Source organism: Tamandua tetradactyla, chromosome 19 (assembly GCF_023851605.1).
Source record: "Tamandua tetradactyla isolate mTamTet1 chromosome 19, mTamTet1.pri, whole genome shotgun sequence".
NCBI lineage: Eukaryota > Metazoa > Chordata > Mammalia > Pilosa > Myrmecophagidae > Tamandua > Tamandua tetradactyla.
The window spans coordinates 1716302-1734252 of NC_135345.1; the positions used below are offsets into that span (position 1 = coordinate 1716302).

The 17951-nt window shown below is 59.2% G+C and overlaps 2 protein-coding genes and 1 non-coding gene across 10 annotated transcripts in view; 2 read left to right on the forward strand and 1 right to left on the reverse strand.

Moving 5' to 3' along the window:
• The window catches only part of NSD2 (nuclear receptor binding SET domain protein 2), a 128789-nt gene extending 121853 nt beyond the window's left edge, over positions 1-6936 (forward strand). For 6 of the 8 annotated variants that reach the window (XM_077136220.1, XM_077136221.1, XM_077136224.1 and 3 more), the window contains 4 exons: positions 2171-2312; positions 2503-2609; positions 3042-3246; positions 3934-6932. In XM_077136220.1, the coding sequence (XP_076992335.1) occupies positions 2171-2312; positions 2503-2609; positions 3042-3246; positions 3934-4199 (720 nt within the window). In that variant the 3' untranslated portion in view covers positions 4200-6932. Of the gene's footprint in view, positions 1-2170; positions 2313-2502; positions 2610-3041; positions 3247-3933 lie in introns of all 8 variants that reach the window. The other 2 variants (XM_077136225.1, XM_077136226.1) reach the window with 2 other exon arrangements.
• LOC143663773 (small Cajal body-specific RNA 23) lies at positions 1936-2057 on the forward strand. Its single transcript, XR_013166157.1, has one exon.
• The window catches only part of NELFA (negative elongation factor complex member A), a 29181-nt gene continuing 15426 nt past the window's right edge, over positions 4197-17951 (reverse strand). Inside the window, exons 2-11 of the mRNA XM_077136227.1 lie at positions 13298-13469; positions 12964-13125; positions 11911-12000; positions 10408-10538; positions 10258-10327; positions 9836-9924; positions 8984-9095; positions 8598-8869; positions 8416-8515; positions 4197-8044 (exon numbers count right to left, since the gene is read on the reverse strand). Coding sequence (XP_076992342.1) covers positions 7860-8044; positions 8416-8515; positions 8598-8869; positions 8984-9095; positions 9836-9924; positions 10258-10327; positions 10408-10538; positions 11911-12000; positions 12964-13125; positions 13298-13469 — 1383 coding nt within the window. The 3' untranslated portion in view covers positions 4197-7859. The remainder of the gene's footprint in view (positions 8045-8415; positions 8516-8597; positions 8870-8983; positions 9096-9835; positions 9925-10257; positions 10328-10407; positions 10539-11910; positions 12001-12963; positions 13126-13297; positions 13470-17951) is intronic.

Sequence of the window (17951 nt, forward strand, 5' to 3'; positions counted from 1 at the left end):
AATTGGTGAGTTTAGTCCATTAACGTTCAAAGTCATTACTGAAAAGGCATTTCTTGAATCCACCATCTTATCCTTTGTTTTTTATTTGTCAGATCTATATTTTCTTTTCCTGCTGTCTCTTTTTATCCTTTAAATAACCTTTACCGGTAGTCTGCAATTCTGTGCCCTCCTCCAGGCCTCCCTCTCCTGTCTTTTTTTTTTTTTCCCAGCTGACAAGGGTCCCTTTAGTATTTCTTGTGGGGCAGGTCTCATGTTGACTAGTCCTCTAAATCTTTGTCTTTGAAGATTTTAATCTCTCCTCCAGCTTTGAAAGATAACTTAGCTGCTTAAAGAGTTCTTGGCTGAAAGTCTTTATTGTACATGATGATACCGCTGCCGTCTGAACTCAGTCTTATGGGGTTTCCCTTGTATGTTGTAGATTGCTTTTCTAGTGCTGCTTTCAGGACATTTCTGCTTTTCTTCATCATTTGACAGTGATGAATATGTGTCTTGGAGTAGGCACATTCGGATTTATTCTATTTGGAGTTTGTTGGTCCTCTTTGACTTGCATATTTACTTATTTTATAAGGGTCGGGAAATTTTCCCGGGTTTTATCTTCAATTAACCTTCCCAGGCCTTCTCTCCTCTCCTCTCCTTCTGGGGTACCAGTGATTCTTATATTTGCTTGCCTCTTTTTCATCATTTCCCAAACAGTCAGTTACATATTTTTCCATCTTTCTTGTTATTTGTTATTTTGTTTCCTCTTGTTCTATTGTTTGGTCTTCTAGCTCACTTATTCTTCCTTCTGCTTCTTTTATTCTGCTGTCGTATGTCTTTGGTGTATTTCTAGTATGTCCCACAGTATCTTTCATCTCTGTGAAATGTGATATTTTTCTATTTAATTTTCCTAATTCTTTCTTATGCTCTTCTAGTGTCTTCTTAATATGCTCTATTTCTTTATACATATTCTTGAGAGTTTTTCATTATTCTGTGTACCCTGCAGTTTTTTTATTTGATCAATTTGCTTGGTCATGGCCATTTCTTTCTTTCTTCTTTTTTTATATTTTTATTGAGAATTCTTCATACACATACAGTCCATTACTGTAGGCAGGTCAAGTGGTGACCCAGGCCTATGGCCCCTGAGCTGGGGCACACGGGGTGTGAGAGCTGCATTCTAAAGACATCTCTGCTCCTGGGTTTACTTGGCCCAGTCACATGCATAGCTTTGTCCCAGTTCACGGGCGTCATCGTTGTGGAGACATCTCTTAATACTCCCCGCACCTTGGGGTCACAGCCCTGTGACCTCCACACCCTGCAGGGATGGGGCCTCCTAGCCCCACAGAGGGCATCTGGAGTGCATGTTCACTGCCCTGCCCTCCTTGCCTCCTGAGTGAGGTCCCCAGCCAAGCAGTGAGATCTGGAGTCGTCTGTTTTGGTTTCTGGTCTGCACAAAGCGCGTGCCTTGAGCTGGGTTGTTTACAATGGGGATTCACTAGATCCTAGTTGTGAGGTTCAGGGTGTCCTCAAGGTGATGCTTTCTCTGAGACGTGCTTCGGCCTCACAGCCAGGCTCGCTGCCACGTCTCTTAGTCTCTCCCTTCTCTTACAGCGTCTCTCACGGGCTTTGTTGATTTCAGTTTCTTGCTTCTGTGACTTTCTCTCACTGTCTCTTTGCATTTCATTTTCTTATAAAAAACTTCAGTAAAAGGATGAAGCCCCACCCTGATTGAGCCCTCACCTTAGCTGATGTGACCTCATCCAGAGTCCTACTTGCAGTGGGTTCACACCCACAGGGATGGGTTAGATTTTAGAACACGTTTTTCTGGGATACGGACAGCTTCAAACCACCACAGCTTCCCAGGGATGAGGAAGACTGGGCTGCACTCCCACAACTCACCATTTTCCCCATCTAGTGACTGGTTCATTTCCCGAGTGGGGTGGGGTCTGCCTTGCTGCTCAGCTCACCTGGCTTGGCCTTCTCCATGTGGTCTCGGCCACCCGCAGAGAGCGAGAGAAAGGGACTGGTTTGGGGGTGTCCCTTCCAAGTGGACAAGGGCCACCATAGTTTCCAGCACAACAGGCGATGCACTGCTGCTCCATTGTGACTGTGGCACTGGGACATCCCCTTCCATAAAGCTGGTCTTGGGTGGGCGCCATGCAGAACGGGCCTGAAGCCCAGTGTTACCTTCCAGGACCGGATCATTGATGCTGGCCCCAAGGGAAACTACTCACGGTTCATGAACCACAGCTGCCAGCCCAACTGCGAGACACTCAAGTGGACAGTGAACGGCGACACGCGGGTGGGGCTCTTTGCCGTCTGCGACATTCCTGCAGGTACAGGCTTGGGCTCGAGGGGCTCTGGGGGCTCAGGGGGCTCTGGGAGCTCGGCCATCTTGCCCCATTCTTTGCAAAGGGGTGCTGCTGCAGGTATGAGTCATGGGAGTGTCACGTGCCAGTCTGAGGCACCTTCAGCCTCACGAGGACAGCGTCCCAGTGTGGTGCCTTCTCTTTCCTCTCCTCCCAGGTACAGAGCTGACCTTTAACTACAACCTCGATTGCTTGGGTAACGAGAAAACAGTTTGTCGGTGTGGAGCCTCCAACTGCAGTGGATTCCTTGGGGACAGGCCCAAGGTAAAGTCGTGGCAGCTTCCCTGCAGAGGGCTGTGGGCTCCATAGCTGACGCAGCTCCCACTTATGGGGCCTCAGGGGCCACCAGAGCCCCGTGATCTCCCTGGGCTCCACGGGACTCTGGTCTGAGGGCCACGGCCTGTGTCACAGCTTGGGGTAGGAACTCCGACTTCGGTGTCTGCCGCATCACCAAGCAGAGAACAGTGCTGCTCCCACCTTCACAGTGAACCCACCGCAAAGGATGGGGCGCCCCCTGGGCCTTTGCTCTGATTCCTGTGCTAAATAAGTGAGGTCCAGGAAGAGCCCCTCACCTTCTTGTGCCTCCCGAAGTTCCTGTGTCTCAACACTGCCCACTGAGCCCCGAGTTTGCCTTATTGCAGTGTCAGGCTGTGTGGTTCTCGTCTGGAGCGAACCCTATTTCATTCTTTATTCTAGACCTCGGCATCCCTTTCGTCAGAGGAAAAGGGCAAAAAAACCAAGAAGAAGCCCAGGAGGCGCAGAATGCGAGGTGAAGGCAAGAAGCCGTCGGAGGACGAGTGCTTCCGCTGTGGGGATGGGGGCCAGCTGGTTCTGTGTGACCGCAAGGGCTGCACCAAGGCCTACCACCTGTCCTGCCTCGGCCTGCTCAAGCGGCCCTTTGGTGAGCACCCGCACTGTGGGGGGTGGCTGGGGGGGCAGCGCCCTGCCCTTGTGTGGCCAGGAGCTGAGGGACCCGAGTCAGCTGAGGGGGCCTGAGCTGGCTGAGGGGAGCGTCTGCAGAGGGAGCTTTTCCCACAGGGAAGGGCCCAGGGCAGCCTCAGCACGTCTGGCCCCGGAGCTTCCGGAAGCCGACAGCTGGATGCAGCCCGTCTCGGGGAGAAGCAGCCTCTGGTCCCCGGGGGGCACAGACCTGGCTCCTCACGGGGTGTACGGGGGCTCCACTTATTGCCACCACCCGTGTCAGATTCTGGATGGCAGGTGGCAATTTTAGGATCCCAGCAGAAAAATTAAGTGACTCTTCCACAAAGACAAGAAATCCAAAAGCTAAGTGAGTTAGACATGTTTGACTGTAAACCAGACATACAGTTCTCATGTGGCTAAGAGGACAAACGGAGGCTAGAGCAGACAGATGTGAGGGAAACACTTTTGGCGGAGGTAGCCTGGCGCCTTTACAAGGTGACCCAGAGAAGCTCCAGCAGGGCGCAGGGTGAAGGGCGGGCCGGCGCGGCCCAAAGTACCAGCTCCTGACAGCTGGACGAAGCCCTCGTTGCCGCCCCGTGTAAGGAGTCTCAGCAGGCGTGTGGAGCCGAGGCTCCACTGTTTGTGCTGACAGTCTGTCTCCTTGCAGGGAAGTGGGAGTGTCCCTGGCACCACTGTGACGTGTGTGGCAAGCCTTCTACCTCCTTCTGCCACTTCTGTCCCAATTCTTTCTGCAAGGAGCACCAGGACGGGACGGCCTTCAGTACCAGCCCCGATGGGCGGGCCTACTGCTCTGAGCACGACTCGGGGGCTGCGGTGGCCCGAGGTGCTAAGACTGAAAAGCCCCTCCCTGAGCCCGGGCGGCTGAGGGGGCGGCGGCGGCGACGGCGGCGCAGGACCACAGACACCAAATAGCCCCGGGCCATGCCGGGCCGCCCGGGGCCAGCGCCTGCTCCCTGGGACACGGCCCGGGGCTCCTGGGCTCCCTGCACCCGTGTGCCTGCACTGACACCCCCGAGGCCGCCCAGGGCAGGGCGAGTCCCTCTGCTGCCTGTGGGGCCACGTTAGGTGGGAGTGGAGGCGCACGTGAAATGGTTTATCTCACCCGAACCTCTAGCGTAGTCTTTCCCCAAAGGGTCACTATTAACTCTCTAACCTTCAGCGTGACTCGGCCACCGTGCAGGCATCCCTGGAGGCCAGTGTCGCGGCCACCATCTTGCTCTTATCAAAACAGATGTATGATTTTTGTACTAATGTGAAATTTTTTCCTCAAAATGCTGCTTCTTGTCCTAGTGAGAAGCCAGCCCGTCTGCTGGGAGCGCCAGGCTTGGGGCAGCATTTTGGGAAAATGTTTTGTATATTTTTCTCATTTGGCTCTTTTTTTTTTTTAACGAATTTCTGGCTTTTATTCTCAGTATATTTTTGCTTAACTCATTTTACAAATCACCACCGACCGAAATGTGTTTCCTGCTGTGTGTGTGGCCTGGGGGAGGAGGCCCGGCCGGGCAGGGTGGTGGGTGGCCTGAGCCTGGACCGCCGGCCACCCAGGGGCCTCACGGAGACCCAGACAGGGGCCTACGAGGGTTCTTGAAATCCCTCTCCCAGTCCGACGACAAGCTTGGTGTCCCCAACTGCTGGCGCCCAAAGCCCCTTCCTTTCTCCCAACTGAGGGGTCCGCTCGCAAGAAGCCGCTGCCCTAGTGGGCTCCCAGTTACCCTGGCTCGTCCCACAGAAGGAAAGCACTAGAGGAGCAGTAAGTTTGCTATGGAGGACTTTTCTTTGCTGGGGTTTCCTCCAGCCCTGCAGTTTGGGGTCTCTGTGAGTGGGGGCCATGCCCCTCACAGCACCCACCCTAGCTTCTTAAGGGCCCAAGGAGAGCACCCATGTGCAGGGCAGCTCACATATTGTGGTCGGTGAGAATCAGAAAACTGCTACTGACCTCCAGTCCACTTCGCTCCTCATTTTTGGTTGTGGCCTCGTGAAGTGCAGAAATTTCCGACTCAAGCCTCACTCCCCACTTGCCCACTGGAGGGTCTGCTCCGGGTGGAGGTCTGGGACACCCTCCCCAAGCCCAGGCTGTCAGGGATGATGGACCAGCCCGTCCTTCTGGCCCCTCTCCCTGTCTTGGTGCTGAGAAACCACACACACCAGAACACCTTTGTAGAGACCCGGCCTCCTGGGAGTGCGCATGTGTCCGGGGGACACACTTGCCAGGGAAGGCCTGGCCACCTGGGGTGCGTTCCCTGGAGCACTGACCCCTCCCAGCTGCCCACAGGCCTTCACAGTGGCAGCTCTGCATGGTGAGAAGCCATGCTCCCATGCCTCTGTCCCCTGGTGGTGGAGGGCCTTTGGGGACCCTGCTGGCCAGCACAGCCAGGGCTCTCTGGAGTTCCAGAAGACCCTCACACCACTGCAGGGACCCTGCACAAGGTAAAACCTCCCAGGTGGTTTTGCAGTGCACTTTGGGGAGTAGATTAACTTATTTTTATATTTGGCAGTAGTAAAATCTTGCGGCTTTTGACTCACGTTGACATTGCTACCCAATCCTTCTATGATCTTTCTGAAGGAAATACTGCAAAAATTATTTCAAATATAGTTGTCCTCTTTCTCCAAACTGCTTAACTAATGAGGAAATAACACTATCTTTGAAAGTCTGTGGAAGAGCTTCTACAAGCTGAGTGGGAACACAGCTTTAGGGGCCCGGCTGCATGGGGAGGGCCGTTCCTGCACACACACCCCTCCCTGAGGCTGGGGGACAGACCTGTGCCCCTGGCTGCTGATTCACTCGGGAGTCTGGGGGGCCTTGTTTTTGATTCAGTGACTTTCTGACTGTTGGCACCAATCCTTTGTCATTAATGTGAAGCAGACACAAAACAACACAGAACAAAACTGCCCAAATACCTTAGAATTCCACGGCTTCAGGAGTCGCCCCCAGAATCTGTCAGGTTGGCTCTGGTGGCGCCTGCCAGGCCTCACGTGGAAATGCCATAAAACCTCACCCTGCCGTGCTCCCGGGCCTGGCACAAGCGCGGCGCCACAGTGCTCAGGCAGCACCGGACACAGGCGTGTCGGGTCCCACACCCTACGCTAGCAGGACCGTGGGGGAGAGCCTGGCTTGGAGGCCCCCGCCTGGGCCCGCACACACTCAGGTCTGTGCCCCGACTTGCTGGAAGGATTTACCTTGATACATAAACCGTGACGTGTTTCATCACCCACTTTCCAGAACTACCTTGTTTTCAGAAACTAAAACCCATTTCAATTAAAGTTACTGCAACAGACTGTCAGTTGCCAAATATCTCGACCCTCTGAGCAGCTGTGCGAGTGCCATGGGCAGTGAGCCTGGCCCCACGTGGGCCCCCGAGATCGGAGCTCCGCGGCCCAGAGCCAGCGGGGAGCAGGGGTGCCCGCAGGTGCACGCAAGGCCAGGCAGCAGCTCCTCCTAGGCGTCCTGGGTGCTACCGCCAGTTCTGATAGTTAGACTTAAAAACTTGAAATTCTCTTTTGGGGGAAATATACTGAAATGTAGATTTAAGCATTGCCAGTTGGGGAAATAGCATTTAAAGTGGAAAGTTGTGTTCTAAAATTGTGTATGAGTATTTTTGTATTAAAAACATTTTAAAGGCTTTTTTCTTAAGCTTATTTTCATGAGGGGTTGTGTCTGGAAGCTCTGACTGCTCTGGCCCCTGGGAGGTCAGTGAGGGGTGGGGTTCACCCTCCTCAGCGGGGGGTAGGAGGGTGGGGGGTCTGATGCGGCCCCCACACCCAGAACTGCCACTCAGCCTTCGGCCTGCAAGAGCAGCAGCAACTCTGGAGCAGACCCTTGCAGATTTAGAGTTCCTTCGAAGACTTTCCCCTTTTTAAAAAAAAGTTTAGTTCCAAATATCCATCAAACATAAAATGGTCCCAACCATCAAATTGCAGCCGGCTGAGCTCAGCAAGTCACAGGGCACCCCACCTTGACCTGAGGCGGGGCGGGCTGGGAGCTGCCCCAAACACAGCCCTGGGGCCTGCTTTAGAAAAAGCTCAACTTTAATTATTCAAATTGTTTTACAAAGAAAATAGGTACCTGAAGACTGGTCTTAAATGTTCACGACTATACAAAAGACAAGTACAAACCCCCCCCCCGCCCCGGGGAAGCAGGTGGTCTTTGGAATTGTCGGGGTCCCTGCCCGGTCCCCTGCAGCGTTGGACGCGGCCGCTGGCCCCTCAGCCTCGGGGGACGGGAGGGGTGTCCCCACAGGCTGGGACAAGCCCTTGGCCATGGTCAGTGGAATATCTTTAAGAAAAAAATTTTAAAAAAAGGTAAAAGGCTAACAGGTGGAGCTGTTGCTAAAATTAGGAAGTTACAACTTTTTTGGTTAACTCTCAGAATTATGGTACTGAATCCAAAAATCTTCAATCACACACAAAATAACCCATATTAAAATTTTAAAAATAAGCCCAAACACCCTGGAGAAATTAATCTAAAAACTTAAATAGGCTGGGGCTCAGCCGCACATTGGGAGACCCGGCCTGCCGGCTGTCCATCTGTCACCCAGCTGAGCCAGCTCCGCGTGCCGGCCCTGCGGCGGGGGCCTAGGACCCGCTGCTCATTGGCTTGTACTTCTTGAAGCGCGTCCACTGGCCCGTGGCGTAGTTCATCTCGAACACCGTGTCCACCAGCATGGTGGTGCTGCCCTGGCCGTCGGCCTTGGGCAGGTCCTCTGTGTGCTCGCTCAGCTTGATCTGGATCACGTCACCCTGCTCCTGGCACGGGTTCTCTGTGGGCATGGGGGGCACTGCTGGGCCGGCCTCCCCCACCCGGCCTGCACCCACCACAGTGGAGCGGGGGGGACGCACCTCGGGAGCCTGCAGTGAGTGGAGTGGGGGGGTGCTGTACCTCGGGAGCCCGCAGTGGAGTGGGGAGGGGGGAACGCACCTCGAGAGCCCGCAGTGGGGTGGGAGGGACGTACCTCGGGAGCCTGCAGTGGGGTGGGGGGGACGCACCTCGGGAGCCTGCAGTGGGGTGGGGGGGACGCACCTCGGGAGCCCGCAGTGGAGTGGGGAGGGGGGAACGCACCTCGGGAGCCTGCAGTGAGTGGGGTGGGGGGGACGCACCTCGGGAGCCTGCAGTGGGGTGGGGGGGACGCACCTCGGGAGCCGGCCATGAAGCCGAGGATCAGGGCCTTCTCGGGCCGCGTGACCTTGTTAGCAGTCTTGAACATCTCCTGTGCGGCGAACATTTGCTCCCGCTGTGGGCAAGATGCGGCGTGAGTCCCAGCCTGGCGCCCTGGACTGCCCCCGCCCTGGCCCCGGCTGGCGAGGGCCACCCACCGTGAGGGACAGGCGCTTCTTGGGCTGCTGCTGGGCGGGGGGCTGGGCCTGCGGGGTCACGATGGCCACCGGGGGTGCCTGGGCGGCAGGGGCGGCGGCAGGGGGCGAAGTGGGCGTCAGAGGCGAGGTGGGTGCCGTAGGTGTGGCCGGGCCCAGGCTGCTGCTGTACAGTGGGGCACGCTGCTTGAACTGCGCCGGGAGTGCGGGACTCGGGGCGCCGGGCTCCTCGGGGGGGCGGCTGGCCTGCAGGCTGGCTTCCCGGGCCGACGGTGCTGTGGGCAGAGGGCGGTGAGCAGGCATGGAGGGGGAGGCTGCCCGACAGCACCCCCAGGCCAGAGGGTGCCAGGAACCTGGTGCTGGTGACGGGGTGGGGTTGGGGGGCTCACCAGGCGGCGTCTCAGCAGTGGGGGTGTAGGACGACGCTGGGACCACGCTGGGCGTGGCGGGCAGGTAGCTGGTGGATGGCAGCGCCGGCTCGCTGTTCAGAGCCCCCAGTTTCTAGAAGACAAGAGTCCTGGTCCCTCCCAGAAGAGGCCCCCCCACTGTGGGACAGGACCCTCCTCAGCGCAGGGCAGAGGGTCTGGGAGGGGCGGCTCCCGCCAGCTGCCCCCAGGGCGTTACTAAAGGAAAGCCCGTTCGTTCACACAACACTAGGAAACAGCCATGTGACAGCAGCCCCCATGCAGGGCCAGAGCTGGGCACCGCCTTGCCCAGGTCCCCCAACCCCCCACTACCCCCATGCCCGGATCCCTCAAACCCCCACACAAGACCCCCTGAAACCTCACACTCGGAGCCCCTTGAGACCCCCAGGCCAGGACCCCTGAGTGTCCTATGCCAGGATCCCCCAAGTCACCTGTGCCAGGACCTCTCATGCCCAAACACCCCCCAGAGGTCCCCAGGCCCAGACCCCTGAGCCATCTTACTCTGCTCCCCTCGCCTCCTGGCCCCTCATAATCTCTCTCGCGACTACCTGCAGGGCAGGCATCACCACCCCTGCCTGACAAAGGGGAAACTGGGGCGCAGCACTGAGGGAACTTGCCTGATGAGACTTGGCAGAAACGAATCTCCTACCCACGCATGACAGCACAGTGGGTGCCGTCACTCACACACACACACACACACCCTCGCTGTCCACATATGTGCACGCACACACACACACTCTTGGGGAAACACGGCAGTGCACAGCAGCTGGGACAGCAGCGTAGCCTTGAAGCGCAGGGAAGCCGCTGGGAGCCCACCTGAGTGGACACTAGGCCAGCCGCGTAGTCCGGCGTGGCATTCTCGATGACCGTCTCCTCCTTGGCCTGCTTCTCCACCACATCCGCATCTAGTGACAAAAGTAGAGTCCTGAGCAGGGTCTGGCAGCAGCCCCCAGGCACAGGGCTGCGTGCGCCGTCAAAGAAACTACTGCACAGGAGAGGTGCTGGCACCGCATCCCTCCCACTGGACCGTCCTCTTGCAGAAAGAGAGAAGAGCTGTCCGTGCAGTGAGAGTACGAGCCTCCACTGTCCAAGGAGGCACGGTGTGCTCTGGACATGAGCCCCCGCGTGTCTGGCTTGGGGTGCGGCCCTTTCCCGGGTTACCATGGCCACTGGGCCCATGGGTGCCTGGCCACCCCCAGCACCCCCAGGGAGCTCCCGGGATGGGGCCCTGCACCCACCTAGCGTCTTCCTTCTTCTCTTTGCCTCTCGGCCAGCACCCACCATGTCCAGCTCCGAGATGTCCAGCAGCTGCCAAAACACACACATCTGTGCACTCAGCAGGGGCTGGGCGGCAGGGGCAGCAGCACCCATGGACCCGGCCTGCCCACCTTCACTCCACGTTCCTTCCGCAGGGGCGTCCTCGACGGCGGGATGGGCGTCCGGTTCCCCGTGGGGCTGAAGACGCTGGGGGTCGGGGGGCTCCGGAACGGTGCCTGCTTCGGGATGCCTTTGAGGGGGGCTGGGGAACAGTGGCCTGGTCAGGTGCCGCGGCACCCAGAGAGGGAGCTGTGTGGGCTCCCTCCCTTCCCTGCCACACCCCCACACAGAGTGCCCCCAGGCCCCCAACACACAGGACACCCCCGGTCCCAAATACACGGGGCCCCCAGGACTCCAAACACACAGGGTGCCCCCAGGACCTCAAACACACGGGGCACCCCCAGGGCCCAAACGTATAGGGTGCCCCCAGACCCCAAACACACAGGGCACCCCCAGGACCCCAAACACATGGGGTGCCCGCAGGCCCCCCAACCACTGAGGGCACCCCGCAGACCCCTGAACCACTGCCTGAGACAGTGTCTTCCTAATCCCTGCTGTGACGTGGCCCAGGCCCTCCACCACCTGGACCCCTGCAGGGCAGGCGGTCTGCAGTGGAGACCCTCGCTGGCAACCTGACCACGTGCTCTGAACACAGGAGACTTGTGTCCTTTCTCAACATGGCTGTCTGGCCGGCCTTCTCCCTCGCGCCCGGGGTGCCGCGACTGCCATGCGAGGGCAGAAGGAGCTGGTGGGAGACGGCAGAAGTACAAAGCCAAAGGCCAAGGGGTCTGGCCTGAGTGGGGAGCCCCTGGTCAGCACCGGGGCAGGAGCAAGTGGCAGGCGTGGGGCCTGTCCCCATGCAGTGAGTGGTCAGCCAACGCCCAGTCCCCTGGCCGGGTTCCTGCCTGATTCCCTGGCCCTCATCGCTGGGCCGCAGGCTGGGCAGCCGGGTAGGAGAGCACGAAGCCCATGGGCCACGAGGTGCAGGGCTGGAGGGACACGACTACCCTCTTGCCCTTTGGGCCGCACTGCCCAGAGACTTGTGACAACACGGCCCGGTCCTGGCTGGATGCCGGGAGGCAACCCCCTTTTCTTGTCACAAACTTCCCGTTCTGCTTGCTGGGTGTGCAAAGGACTGTGCTCCCCTCTCTACAGAGTGGCGGGCACAGATAGAGAAGGAAACTGAAGGGCAGGCGACCCTGCGGCGGATTGGGGGGCTGGTCTCCAGGCCGCCTCTGCCTTGTTCCCCAGCAGCAGGAACCTGCTGGAGCCCCAGAGCAGCCCCTTGCGGACGGATGGTGCCCCAGACTCCCCCAGGACCTGGGGTGAGGAATGGAAGACCGACTCCTGCTGTGTCCAGCCAGGGTGCCCTGGGGCCCAGAGTCACGGCGGCCGCAGAGGGCTAGGCAGACGGCCCTGGAGCAGCCTCCCCCGCGCAGGGTGCCCACGAGGCCAGAGCTCCTCTGCGGGAAAGGCCCTGCCCTGCGGCCGACTCAGCCGCCGGCGCGCGCTCACGTGCTGTCGGGGAGAAGACGTGCGCGCTCAGGGGACCCCGCTCCCGCCGCGAGCCTTACTCGTGGTGTCCACCTTCCGGAGCAGCCCGCGGCCCTTGGCGTGGAAGGGCACTCCCGCGCTCCTCTTCAGCTGCTGCGCCGTCTCGGTGGCTGCAACGACAAAGCCCGCGTCAGGCCAGCCCGGACGCCAGGCGCATGCTCACGTTGTGGACGCGGCACCCCGAGTCCCCAGGCTTCCTCACAGGCACCCCTTTCCTGCGAAGACCAAGAGAACTCAAGGCTACAAGATTTTCAGGCAGACCCTGTCCTCTGTCGAGTGGCCCCGCACCCTGGCGAGCAGAGCCCCGCGGGAGGGGCCGGGGCAGAGCCTCGAGGGCCGGCAGCAGCACGAAGCACACACAGCCCAGCCGGCGCGTCTCGGCACAGTCTAGAGCCTGCAGACAGGATTCCACGCGGGTGGGGGGAGGTGGGGCGACATGAGCAGGCTCCGTGTGTGCGCACGCGCGTGAGCATGCACGTGCAGGGGGTGTGCGCGCGCACGCGCTCTGAGCAGGCACGTGTGTGGGGGGGTCATGAGCAAGCTCCGGAGTCAGCAGGGCAGACAGGACGACGACGACCTCGGGACGGAGGGCCGGAGCTGGCTCTGACCCCAGGTAGGGTGGCAGCGCTCAGGACAGCTAGTCCGGTCCCCTCGCAGCCGCTGTGAGCGCGGTCTGGAGTCTTTGCAAACAGGACCCTGACGCCTGGGGGGGTTCCGGACCACCCACTACTGAGCGGTTTAGTGAAATCTGGCTTTTCCTCTGCTTCCCTGCCTCCCCCAGCCCCCCAGGTGCCAAGGCCGCACATGCGCACAGCCCCCCCAACAAACCGCACCTGCGCACAAGCCACACCTATGCACAGGCCCCTCCAGGCTGCACCTGCGCACATGCCCCCCCCAGGCAAACAAACCACACCTGTGCACAGGCCCCACCCCACCCCCAGGCCGCACTTGCGCACAGGCCACCCCCCCCACCCCCAGGCACACAGGCCGCACCGGCTCCGCAGCAGTGAGAGGCTTCCCTAGAAACGCCCGTGTCACCGCCGTGCTGCCCTTGGCGCGGCAGCAGCACTCACACTTCTGCAGCAGCTCGGCCCGCAGCGTTGCGCTCTTGGGCTTCCGCTTCAACTGGAAGTGCTTCACGGGCGGTGTGAGGGGCCCGGCCAGCGCGGCCAGAGCGTTCTTGTTCAGGTACTGGCACTCCAGCGGCAGCATGGCCGACGCCTCGCACTCGCTCACTGCCCGGGCGGGACGGGACACCGTGAGGGGACCACGCAGGCCCTGGAGACCCGGCCCGGCCCGGGCAGCGCCCCTGCTCTCCAGGGGCTGTGACCCCTCTGGGGAGGCCTGGCCGAGAGCGCAGTGGCCAGGCTCAGGGTTCCCGGCTCCACCGCCCCGCCCCCGGCGCACCCTTCTCCCTGAGCTCCCCGAGGACGTCCTGTACGTTCGGGTTCTGCTCCTCCAGGTCGAGGTTGAGCAAGCCCGTGTCGGGGAAGGACTTGAGGATGTCGGCTACCATGAGCACCCAGGGGTCCGAGTCCAGGGCGGCCAGCTGCACGATCTCCATCAGGGCATCCTTCATCTGCCGAGAAAGAGCACGCGGCCCTCAGCAGGCTGCAGGATAGGCGCCAGCCACACCCCGTCCCTCCGGGGACCCCTCACCTACTTCCCAAAGCACCACCAGCCTGTGGCGCGGCTGGGCCCCATGCCTGAGAGCCGTAGCTGTCCGCGGGCCCGGAGCACCCACAACTCCGTCCACAAGCACGGGGGGCTGCCCGGGACCCTCCTGGGGCATCTCGGCGGCCAGGTCCTCACGGGACCCTCTCCTGCCCTGACCGCTGTCCCAGCCTCCACTGAGGACAGGCTGGGTGATACGGCTGCCTTGCTTGTGCGCAGGGAGGAGAGGAGCCCCGGGGACAGAGGGCACCAGCCGGGGATCCGCAGAGAGGGGTGTGCAGGGGAAGAGCAGGTCCCCGCAGCACCCAGCGCAGCAGCTCCACAGCTTGGGGCAGGGTGCTGGGGCCAGCGAAAAGAGGCAACTTGGGCCATGTGCACCTGCAAGCTTTGCAAGGCTGCCCCCAGGCCGGGGAGCATGAGGGGGGCCGGCTGTGCCGCGCCTGGGGGAGGGGGGCAGGGAGCAGGACACGGGCCTCCCCACCCATTGCTCGGGGCTCAGGCCCTCTCCCTCAGACACGGGAGGAAGGGCCGCGTGGTGGGGGGCAGGGCTGGTGGAGCATGTGGCCCCTGCAGGCTGGGCCCGCAAAGGGTGGGCACCCCTGCCCTGCGAGAGCTCTGAAGGGCCCCCATCCTTGTGCGCCCCAGCCACGGCGGCCGGGAGTGGTGGTGGTGGGGGGCGCAGGTCCTCTTGGGTGGTCCCCCACCACGGCAAGCACTGGGACGCCAGGCTGCTCGTTCAGCCGTGCCAGCAGCCAGTCTGCCCAAGAGGACCTGTGCCCCGCCCCGCCCCCAGCTGTCCCTGGCAAAAGAAAACGACGGACAAGACCCTTGAGTCTAAATCTGTCTCTAGTGGCCGCCAGCAGTCACCCCAGACACGCCCTTGGTGCTGGAGGAAGGTGGCCACCCACAGCCGCGTGGCACACGGCCTCAGGCCCCAGGAGGTGGGAGGGGCACAAAGAGCCAGAGCCCTGGGCCCTGCTGGTAGCGATGCAAAGGGGCAGTGGCTGGAGTATTTGGCAGCTCCTGAAAATGATGACACAGGTGCTGCTAAACTGTATATTTCAAAATGCTTCAAGTGGAAGTTCTATGTTAGGAGTTTTACCCAGTGACAACAGTTAAACGCAGGTCATTGCAGCCCCAGGAGCAGGGGCAAGCGAAAGACCACACCTCGGCAGCTCCGGCAGCATTATTCGTATCGGCCAAACATGCAGACACAACACACGTCCATGGACAGAGAGGGACACAGCAACGTGGTCTCAGTGCAGCCGCAGAGGGTCAGCTTCCACCCACGTACCAGGGACGGCCCCTGAGACCACGGCGCTGAGTGATGGGGAGACTGTGGCAGCCGGGGATCGCAGTGGGTGGGGGTGGCCACCCCTGAGCAGGGAGCTTCCCTCGGGGGTATGGCCCCGGTTGGTGATGGTGATGATGGGCGCACCCCTCTGATTATTCCCAAAGCCATGAGTTGTTTTGTTATGTACAAGAATGGGTTTTATGGGACATGATTACATCCAGTAAAAAAATTATATGAGCAAAAACGGGTAGGTAGCATCCAAGGGGCATGTGCAGCCAAAGCCCACAGCCTCCAAGCTGGTGCCTCCCCAGGGCTGTGTCTGGGAACATGGGGACCAGCGCAGGAAGGCGTTGCCCTGGCTTTGGCTGGGCACCCCGTCCCCAGACGTCGGGAAGGCAGGGACTCTCCCGGGAACGGGAAAGGCCAGAGCCCCCACCCTCACCCCCACGTGGCTCCAGCCCCTCCTGACAGGCAGCAGCTTCAGTGCTGTTCTAACTCAGCAGCCCCCAAAAGGGAACCAGCAGTGGGACTAACCTAAGATCGCGGAGAAAGGGAAACAGGACACCCTAAGAAGAAAGCTTTAAAATGACAAGGACCCCAAAGCAGGCCTGAGCTGAGCAAATGAGCAGGCTGAGAGACACACCACAAAGACATCTGGGCACCCCTGCCATCCCCAAAAGTCCTTCAGAGAACCTGATAATCTCACTGCAAACCTCCTATGAAACAGCAAATAAACAAACCCCTCAGGATCATTCAGGAGAGAAGGACTAACAGAGTCTTCCCACATACTAAAAGGTATTTCCAACCCCCTATAATTAAGCTGAGCTCCTTAACTCTCACTTACACCACAGCAAACTTCAAACAGAAAGGAGATTTCTGATATGAAAAATAAAATCATACAAGTTCTGGAAGAACTTCCTCTGTGTGACTGCTAAGTGAGCAAGACCTCTGTAAGGATGAGCCCAAACTAGGAGCCATTAAAGAAACAACTGAATTTCCCTGCATATATTTCACGTGAGAAAAATCCAAAAACTCTAACCCCGATAAACTTTTCTGAACAAACTTGGGAAATATACTTGTAACTCATATTGCGGGTAATAAAATATATAAAGAGGTTGATCCTACAAATCAATAAGAAAAACTTTACCAAACATTAGAAAAATGGTTCAGAGGTCTTAAAAATGCAAAAATATACTTCATTCACAAAAGGAGAAATGAAAATGAAAACTACAAAGAGCCCCCTGGGGACCCGTGGTGGCGAGTCGGGGGACTTGAGGGCCGAGCCCATAGCACACCCCCAACCCCCACGGGGTGGCACTCCTGGGAGGGAGGGACCACAGTGACTCGTCCCAAGCAGGGGCGCAGCAGACCAAGGCTGACGTGAACCGGTCTCACCTGCACTCAGGAAAATGCACGAGGACTCCTCAGGGTTGGCCAGACAGACAGACCGCAGGGCAGCGCTGTCTAAACAAAGCAGGGCCCCACCGCGACCCTGAGTATGTCCTGTGAGGTGGGAGGAACGAAGTTCCCCCCAGGCCCGAGGGGCCCCTTCCCGGGTGCCCACACCCAGCCCTGCACCCCGGCCCAGGCTGCGGGGACAGGGATGGGACGCAGCCGCGAAGGTGCCCTTGGCGAGAGCAAGAGGAAGCCGACTCCACCCAGCTTCCTGAAAGCCCACGAGGGGAGAAGCAGTGTTCCACGAAACACCAGAGAGGCAGGGAGTCCCCTTAGGCGGGCACTCTGCCACGGATCCCGACCTCCGTTCGGGAACCTGCTGGTGTCTCCACGGTCCCCGCACCCTCGGCTGCCCTGGGCGCAAACTCCGGGGACAGGGAGCAAGAGGTGAGGGAGGGGGGCCCGGGTTGCAGCGCCTCTCCCCACCCAGGAGAGGGCCTGGGTGTTGGAGGGGAAGAGGGGTGTGGGCGCTGGGCAGGGAGGAGAGAAAATGCACTGACTCCCCCACCCCCAGGCCGGACTCCGAGGTGGGGGAGAGGGCACCTCAGAGGGGAGCACAAAACTTCCAGGACCCCAGAGTATGTTAAAACTGGAGACACAGAAAGACAGGCGGAAGAGCTCACGGGCAGGAGAGAGCGGGCAGAAGGCGCGGCCGTGCCCAGACAGCAGGCGCTGATGCCCACACAGGGACCCCTGGATTCAGCACCCGCAGGCACAGGGGAGGGCAGGAGGTGGGCACTCGGAGGAGGAGGGCTGCAAAGGCAACAAGCCCACCCAGAGGGGCCCAGGGAGGCAGCACAAGGGGAAGTGGAGCAGGCCTGGGGGTGAGCACCTGGACGGGCTCAGCCAACGCATACCCCACACCCCCTGCGTGTGGGCCCCGACAGACCTACGGGGGTGGGGTGCACGGAGGGCGCTGGGGCCGCAGTAGGCCTTGCAGCCACGTGGGATGCCTGTCGCACAGTCTTCTATTCATTAACTCACCCTCCAGTCTCGCAGAAAGCATTCTCAGCTCACGGGCTTTAGAGAAACAGTTTGCAGGCCTAAATTTGCCACCCCCTGGGTTAGAGATAGAGTGACATGGGTATTGTATATCATATTGTATAATACTAAAAATGATTTTTTTTACAAAAGAGCAACTTGAATGGGGAATATAAGACAATATAATTTACATCATGTATCAATTAAAAATTCATGTCCTAGTCAGCATTATAAATCGTAAGGGAAATGCAATCCACGAGGAGCTACCTTGCACTTACTAGGATGGCTGTTATTAAAAAAAAAAAACGGAAGAAACAAGGCCAGAGAGGACACAGAGACCCCAGGCGCCCTGCCCAGCGAAGGAGGGGCTGGACCACGGTGCGCGCCATGGGAAATACCCGGGGTTCTCAGCAAGGCAGACAGAATAACTGGGGTCCAGCAAGTCCACTTGTAGGCATGTTCCAGAAAGTACCGAGAGGTGCGCGGACAGACACCTGTAGACCCAGGAACAGGAAAAACAACATGGCGCCCCCCACATCAGTCAGCCCCCAAAGGAGGTGAGGCACTGGCACAGGCTGCAACACGATGAACCCTGCAGATGTCCTGTGAGTAGAACAAGCCGGAAACAAAAGGACAAACGCTGTATGACTCCACTGA